The following is an 8,046-nucleotide window of genomic DNA, read 5'->3' on the forward strand; positions in this document are numbered from 1 at the left end:
CAATTTGGACATGTTCACTGTGGGGTGTACTCACTTATGTTGCCAGCTGTTTACATGTTGATGGCTGTGTTTTGAGTAATTTTCAGAGGAAGGTAAATCTATACTACTATACAAGCTGTACACTGACTACTTTAAGTTATATCAAGGTGTCATTTCTATAGTGTTGTCCCATGAAAAGATATAATGAAATATTTCCAAAAATGGGAGAGATGAACTCACTTATGTGAGATACTGTATATAGTTTATACAACAAGTATATTTGTTGAATGATTTCAACTAAATAAACTTTTTCATGTGGGGGTGGCACCTTTAAAGAGCAACATCTTGAGTGAGGAGAAAAGAATCTGGCTGCAGGTGAAAACTAAACATAACTAGAATTACCGCCTCATGGCTGTATGCCTCCACTAACCAGTAAAGTTGCACTTACTGTTTAAATCCATGTCTGTGAAAACATGGATGCCTCACACACATCTTCAACCCAACAGCACAGACGATCTATACAATCAGCACAGTTTCAAGGTAGACACTCAAGATTAGTGTCATAAATCCAGTATCTGACCAAATGTCTCCCCTTCTGTTCCTGAGTTGTTTTTGCAGAATGTTATGATGTCACAGCGAAGTTGACCTTTGACCTTTTGGATATAAAATGTCATCAATCCATCATTTTATCCTATTAGACATTTGTGGAAAATGTTGTCATAATTAGCATATGATGCTTGAGTTTGTGAGGTCACAGTGACCTTTGACCTTCAGCCCCCAAATTCTTCTCAGTTCATTCTTGAGTCAAACTGGGTGTTTGTGAAAAATTTATGAAAAATCACTGAAGGTGCTATTAAGATATTTGTTCACAAGAATGAGACAGACACAAAGTCACAGTGACCTTGACCTTTAGCTTCAAAATCTAATGAGTTTATTGTTAAGTCAAAGTGGACATTTGTGCCAAATTTGAAGAGCTTCCCTCAAGGTGTTCTTCAGATATTGTGTTTACAAAATAACTCTCTGTTTCTGTCCTCACGGTGTGCCAGTGTCAGACGGTGGGTCGCTGCTGCTGCTCGCTATATGTGCTTAACCTAAAAATGTGCATTTTACTGTGTGTATGTACTGTACCTGAGAGGAAAGCGATGTCCCATCTACCATGCCTGAGAGGAAGAAAGCAGTGTTACTGTAATGTCCAGACAGAATCTATATAAACAAGAGAAATATGTAACAGAAGTTGGTAAAATGTTCCCTACACATACTCGTGATGGTTTCACAGTTACTGATAGATCCATGTTCCCTGTCACAGTGACATCAGATACGTTATCAGCACAAATTACACTGGAACCAAGTGCAGTGAAATGTGCCTGCTGTCCAACAGCATCTCCTGAAAGTAGAAATAAAAAGCTCCATGTAAATGTTGCCTTCTTGCACTAAAAAGTGTGTGTATAAAAGGCCTAAACCAAGATGGAGATGTAAATAAGCTTTACTGAAGCCAAGTTATGTATTTTACAACTTTTCATTTTAGGATTACATTCTGCACAGAATACATGAGAAATATTAATTCTTACCAGCTGGATGGCCCCTTGCATCACTCACTATTTCAGTCTTCATTATGAGGGACTTTGTTTTCACATCTTTGATATTTCTGTTGGTAACAACACTGTAACCATCAGTGACGGTTGGTTTGGGCGACCCTGGTAGATATTAATAACTCTGGATGCCTCAGTAATAAATAACTACAGGCCCATATCAAACCTACCATTTTTAGGAAAGATCATTGAAAAGGTTGTTTTTCAGCAACTTAACACCTTCTTGGAGCAAAACAATTCCTTTGATGCCTTTCAGTCTGGATTTCGAGCACATCACAGCACTGAGACTGCACTTGTAAAAGTTTTAAATGACATTCATCTGAGCAGTGATGCATCAAAGATTTCGGTTCTGGTATTACTGGACCTCAGTGCTGCATTCGACACAGTCAACCATAAGATACTGCTCGACAGACGAGAAAAGTTTGTGGGACTTTCTGGCACCGTGCTAAATTGGTTTAAATCTTATTTACAAGACAGGGATTTCTTTGTGTCACTTGGCAATTATGAATCTGTGCGAACAAAAATTACATGTGGAGTTCCTCAAGGGTCCATTCTTGGGCCTCTTCTGTTCAACATCTATATGCTCCCTCTTGCTCAGATTATGGAATATCATAACATCTCCTACCATACTTATGCAGATGACACACAACTTTACATAACAGTGTCACCAGATGACTACAGTCCCCTACATCTGCTAAATAAGTGCATTGACGAAATCAATACGTGGATGTGCCAGAATTTTCTACAACTAAACACAGACAAAACTGAGATAGTTGTTTTTGGCCCCAAAGAACAAAGATCAATAGTCAGTGCTCACCTTGACGCCATGACACTAAAACCTACAAATCAAGCCAGAAATCTTGGTGTAGTTCTGGACTCAGACCTAAATTTCAATAGTCACATTAAGACAATTACTAAATCAGCCTACTACCACCTTAAAAACATAGCAAGAATAAAAGAATTTCTGTCTAAACAAGATACAGAAAAACTTGTTCATGCTTTCATTTTCAGCAGGCTGGACTATTGTAACGGTGCCTTCACAGGCCTGAGTAAAAAATCAATCAGACAACTGCAGCTCGTCCAGAACGCTGCTGCCAGAGTCCTCACCAACACCAAGAGAGTGGAGCACATCACACCAGTGCTTAAATCACTGCACTGGCTTCATGTGTGTCAAAGGATAGACTTTAAAATCTTGTTACTTGTCTATAAAGCACTAAATGGTCTCGGGCCTAAATACATCTCTGATATACTTGTACGTTATGAAGCATCCAGACCCCTCAGATCATCTGGAACAGGTTTACTCAGTGTTCCCAGGATCAAAACCAAACAAGGTGAAGCAGCCTTTAGTTTCTATGCTCCCCGCCTGTGGAACAAATTTCCAGAATATCTGAGGTCGGCTGAAACTGTCAGCTCATTTAAATCAGGGCTTAAAACATTACTATTTACTGCAGCTTACCAGTGAGCTAGATGTGTAACTTATTGTTAGGATAATCTGTAGCTATTGTTTTTATATTTGTCTGCTATTGCTTTTGCTTTATGTTTGCTTTTTAAATGCATTTTCTGCACTGTTTTTAACTATTTATTTTTAAATGCATTTTCTGCACTGTTTTTAACTATTTATTTTCTTGCTTTTAGCTCTTGTTTTTAATGATTATTGTTTTTAATGTATTTCTCTTGTAAAGCACATTGAATTGCCTTGTGTATGAATGGTGCTATATGAATTGCCTTGTGTATGAATGGTGCTATATAAATAAAATTGCCTTGCCTTGCCTTGCCTTGCCTAACAATTGTCATCACTTGTGTTGCACCTTCTTTCAGAAATGGTTGTAACAATTTATTGAAAGGTGAAACTTGAACCTCTGACCTCTGTTCACAAATGTAGTAAATGTAAGGTTATGTAAGTTTTGTGAGGAAATTCTATCCTGAGGGAAACTCAGGCAGGATTTGGGAGTTACTCCACTATCAATCATATATCATCTTTTGTTGAAACTGACTGAAATGTATTGTTGTATATGTTTTTTTAAAAAAAAAGTTTGTTCTGTTCTTTTATTAACTATAGTAAGGCATTTGATAAAGTTTGGAGGACTGTACTATGGTACAAATTGTTAAAAGCAGGTATTAATGGCAAATTTGTGGATGTAGTAAAGAATATGTATAAAAATATCATATCCTTTACATCACTTCCTAGTCATTCTTGGTAATGCAGGTTGAACATATTAAAAATCTTAATATAGGGGCTACTGTATTGATAAGGGATGCTGTTCTCAGAGGTAGAGCGGGTCGTCGACCAATCAGAAGATCAGTGGTTCGATCCCTGGCTCCTCCATTCTGCATGTCGAAGTATCCTTGAGCAAGATACTGAACCCCAAATTGCTCCCAATGATGCTGCCATCGGTGTGCGAGTGTGTTAAAAACTGAGTAGCAGGTGGCACCTTGTATGGTAGCCTCGGCCACCAGTGTATAAATGTGTGTGTGAATGGGTACCATTTACCATTCTAACCATTATTATTACTTTTAATATAATTATTAAATACATTTGCCCATTCCATTTATATGTTACAACAGTAAATCTGACTGCAACTTTGTTGGTCCCCCCCAAAAATTGCTCTTGAGAAATATTTGTTTATTGTCCCCCCCAACAATGAAATGGAATTTCCGCCCTTGCCTTAAATATGCATAATGCTAAGCCTTGATCAAATGTGAAGTTGTGAAAACATTCATGCCCTGAACAGTTGTCATGAATGTTGAAATTAGTTATAGAGACCAAAAGTGGTTTTTGTAAAATGCTGTCAACATTCTGCTGTTAAGTTGGGCATTTCAATATGGGAGTCTATTGGAGCCAGCCTCAAGTGGCAATTTGATGAACTGCAGTTGTCGGCACTTCTGCATTGGCTTCATTTTCAGCCTCGGAGGCTGCTGCGTGGGTTAAACAAGTGGACTTTTGTTTGATATTTTGGGCGTAGCTCAATTCTGAAGTTTGAAATAAACTGCTAACTTTGATTTCTGATAAATACTGTGTAGCTGGCCTTTCTTGGTTGTGGGAAGTGTAGGGAGTCACATGGTATGTTATGTCTAGGTTTCCCTAGACTAGGGACAATAACACAGAAGACAAAGGTTTTTGCGCTCACTGAATGTGGGGGTGTATGGGCCAACTATACAAAGCAGCTCGTAGGAGAGACAAAAAAATCTTTTGCGGCCATCTCAGCAGTGGTGCGGCCAGACTTGTTGTTGTTGCCTTGGAAACGTAGGCAAACTATGTACATCAGAAGTGAGAGGAGGGTCACCAGGATGCTGTGCTTCCCTTTACAAAGCATCTGCGCATCAGCTCCAGATGTAGACGTGACGCCAAAGCTGAGCCAGCTATCTGGCATGGCGATAAAGCTGTCCACAAAGGAAACCAAATATGAGTCACTGATGACAAGAACAATGAACAGTGTGTTTCATGTTTCAGGTGTTCATTATTCCATGTGTTCAACTTCATGCGCAGCTTTGGTAGACATTCCTGCAGTCTGCATGCCAATGGCATGCTCCCTCGAAGCTTGCGACATCTGTGGCATTGTGTTATGTGATCAAACTGCACAGAGTGCCCATTTTTTGGGCCTTTCCCAAACCGGACTCTACCCACTCCCGCTCCTTTTGTAGTCACCTTCACAGCTGAATGAAGCATCCTTCATTAAGGTGGAGGGTATAAATACAGCAACAAGCTAGACTCTAGAGACGACAGAAGGGTATATTTTATCCTAAATACATTGTAACCTTTGACATGTTAACATCCCTATGACAATATTAAATGTCTATTTTAGCTTGAGCAGTTTACATTTGTAAAGTTAGTCGCATAGAATTTTAATTGTACTGAGCACCTTCCATGACAAACACACACAGTAAGTCGACATCGATGCAGGCTTACTATGGAAGGTTTTATAACTCACTTACACCCTACCAGTTGGCTTTGGATAGCACTTAATGTGACAGATGCTCCGGATGGGTAGGGTAAGGGTGTAGTGGGTGGTTTGTGAAAGGCCCAATGTGACAGGCACACCTGTGTAAAAACCATGCTGTTAAGTCAGCATCTTGATACGCTACACCTGTCAGGTGGATGGATAATCTGGGAAAAGTGCTCACTTAGATGGAATTTAACAAATTTGTGACCAAAATTTGTCAGAAATATATCTAATGAGTACAAAGAAAAACTCTTAGATCTTTCAATTAAATCCTTGAAAAATGGGAGCAAAAACCAAGGTGTTGCATTTACATTTTTGTTCAGCGCACATTCGCTGTGTAAAGATCAACTTACACGCTTATTCCACAGTTTTCCAATGTACATTCCCAAAGGTCAAGAAGGTCAGGCTTAGCCTCCAGTATGGCCCTGATAAAGGAAACAGCCAAAACCTTTGGAGAATAAATCATGGTATATGCAGGAATTATGTTAAGAAAAGATTTATGAGTTTTATGACTAAATTGCACGTGCAGATACCAACATGATTTGAACTTTTATTGCACAAAGATTACAGTTCTTTATGTTTCCTTACAAACATTTTAAAGCTTTGTAAACAGTGAAGCAGCGTCTCCCCAGTGTGTTCGGTATCTCCTGCTAACACCACTTTGAGTCCCAGTTGTCACATTTCTTTAGTAAGTCTCAGCTATTAAGTGTGTGCACAAGAGCCAACCAGTGACCGACTATATGAAGCTGAAAGAAGCTCAGAGATATGGCTGTGTCTTAGCAGAAGGGTGGTTACGCGCTGTGAGTCAAACTGTTCAACATTCAATAACCTGCATCAGGCTGCTGGCTACATGAAGGAACTATAATTGAAAGCTGGTGACTTTCTGACTGTGATGATTATATTGTGTTGGGGGTGCTCCGTGAAAACCGAGCAGTCCCTTTTGTCTGCAAACAAAATGTCTTGTTCAGTTTTACCACAAGTGACAAACACACCCAAACATTTACATCTTTAAAAATAGTTTGGCTTTGGATTTAAATGAGAAAAATACACTTCATTTCGCTCGTTCATTCACAACACACACAAAGCACTCGTGTTCTCCACAATGAAGATTGACAGTCTTGGGCCATGGACACTGAAAGTGTTCACTGCACGGTCATCTGTCTTTTCTTGTATATCTTTGTCCTCCATATGAGCAAGACAAGTACTGTACATATCTTATACCATGAGGAGAGGCAGCAGTGCAGCGTTTCGTCCCTTGCTTCATTGGACAACACAGTGCTATTCCTTCTTAGGACTCTCCATGTGGCCCATTCCCCCTTAAGCAGAGCAGTGCAGAGGTTCAACCTAAGTCATGAGGTACACAAACATTCGCTCCCCAACTTCACATACTTTCCAAGAGTATGCACACGCTACAAACAATTCTTATCAGACAGAAAATAGACAAAGAAATGGCACATTGCTTGTTGGTGTTCTCTATTGTGTGAATATAATAACTACGATTCTTGATTTTTTTTGTTCTTTTTCTTAAGGTTGCTATCAGGCAGATGAAAGAGAAACCCCAAATGCAGGATGGCTCTTCTCCAAATGTTGAGCCAGTTTTTGGACACAGAGGGTGGAGTTGATGTGTGTGTGGGTGGCGCTTCTATGGAGTCTGTGCCATGCCACGACTAGACTTCATCTTCTCCAGTCTTTTAGAAAGGTGGCTGTTGTTTGATTCAAGTTCATCGATCTTGTCCAGTGCTGATCGCAACTATTGAGTCAAAAAGGAAGAGAGAAAATACTGCAGTCAAAACAGAGCCTGTTAAAAGGGCTAACCTGTAAGAACTGCAGTGAATGAAAACAACACTACCTCTCTCTGTAGTTTCCGTTTCTCTGCCTTCAGCTCATCCTCCACTTTCTCCGAGTTCTCTGCTGCAGACTTGTAGCGTGTCACCTGGCCCTCAAGTCTGGTCACCTGGCAACCCAAAAGAAAAAAAAGCCTTCGTAGGTGAGAGTATTCATGTTTTTAGGCATGCTATGAATTCACACTTATTTTCTTCTTACATTTTGTTCCAAAGCGGTGACTTCTTGCTCTGCCTTCACAAGTTTAAACTTATAGTCACTTATTTGCCTGTTTGAATCTCCTGGAAAGATTTAGCACAAACAAATATTCTTGAGTTGTGGGAGACAATACAACAGCAGACTGCAACTACCGGTCTGTTTTCATGTGTATGTTTACTTACTCTGCAGTTCTAGTATGTTTGGATCATTGCCGTTTTCAAGAATTTCACCATCCGGGCTTGTACTGTTCTCAGTGCCATTCCTCTGTGTCTTCTCCTCCAGCTGGGCCTTTAGTTTTTTTACCTGTAAATGAAGCCATAACACATCAGCTGATGAATGATACACTCAGCTACAACCTACATTGCATTTCTTTGGGCAAATCACATCTTTTTATTTTTATATATATATATACACATACATACATACATATATATACACATACATACATATATATACATATATATATACACATATATACATATATATATACATATATA

At 39.3% G+C, this 8,046-nt stretch overlaps 1 protein-coding gene across 4 annotated transcripts in view; it reads right to left on the reverse strand.

Annotated features, from left to right (window-relative positions):
• Positions 1 to 6,029: 6,029 nt before the first annotated feature.
• The window catches only part of lrrfip1a (leucine rich repeat (in FLII) interacting protein 1a), a 63,865-nt gene continuing 61,848 nt past the window's right edge, over positions 6,030 to 8,046 (reverse strand). For all 4 annotated transcript variants that reach the window (XM_050048190.1, XM_050048189.1, XM_050048188.1 and 1 more), the window contains 4 exons: positions 7,732 to 7,852; positions 7,553 to 7,632; positions 7,359 to 7,463; positions 6,030 to 7,259 (listed from right to left, as the gene is read on the reverse strand). In XM_050048190.1, coding sequence (XP_049904147.1) covers positions 7,152 to 7,259; positions 7,359 to 7,463; positions 7,553 to 7,632; positions 7,732 to 7,852 — 414 coding nt within the window. In that variant the 3' untranslated portion in view covers positions 6,030 to 7,151. The remainder of the gene's footprint in view (positions 7,260 to 7,358; positions 7,464 to 7,552; positions 7,633 to 7,731; positions 7,853 to 8,046) is intronic.

Source organism: Epinephelus moara, chromosome 7 (genome assembly GCF_006386435.1).
Source record: "Epinephelus moara isolate mb chromosome 7, YSFRI_EMoa_1.0, whole genome shotgun sequence".
Taxonomy (NCBI): domain Eukaryota; kingdom Metazoa; phylum Chordata; class Actinopteri; order Perciformes; family Serranidae; genus Epinephelus; species Epinephelus moara.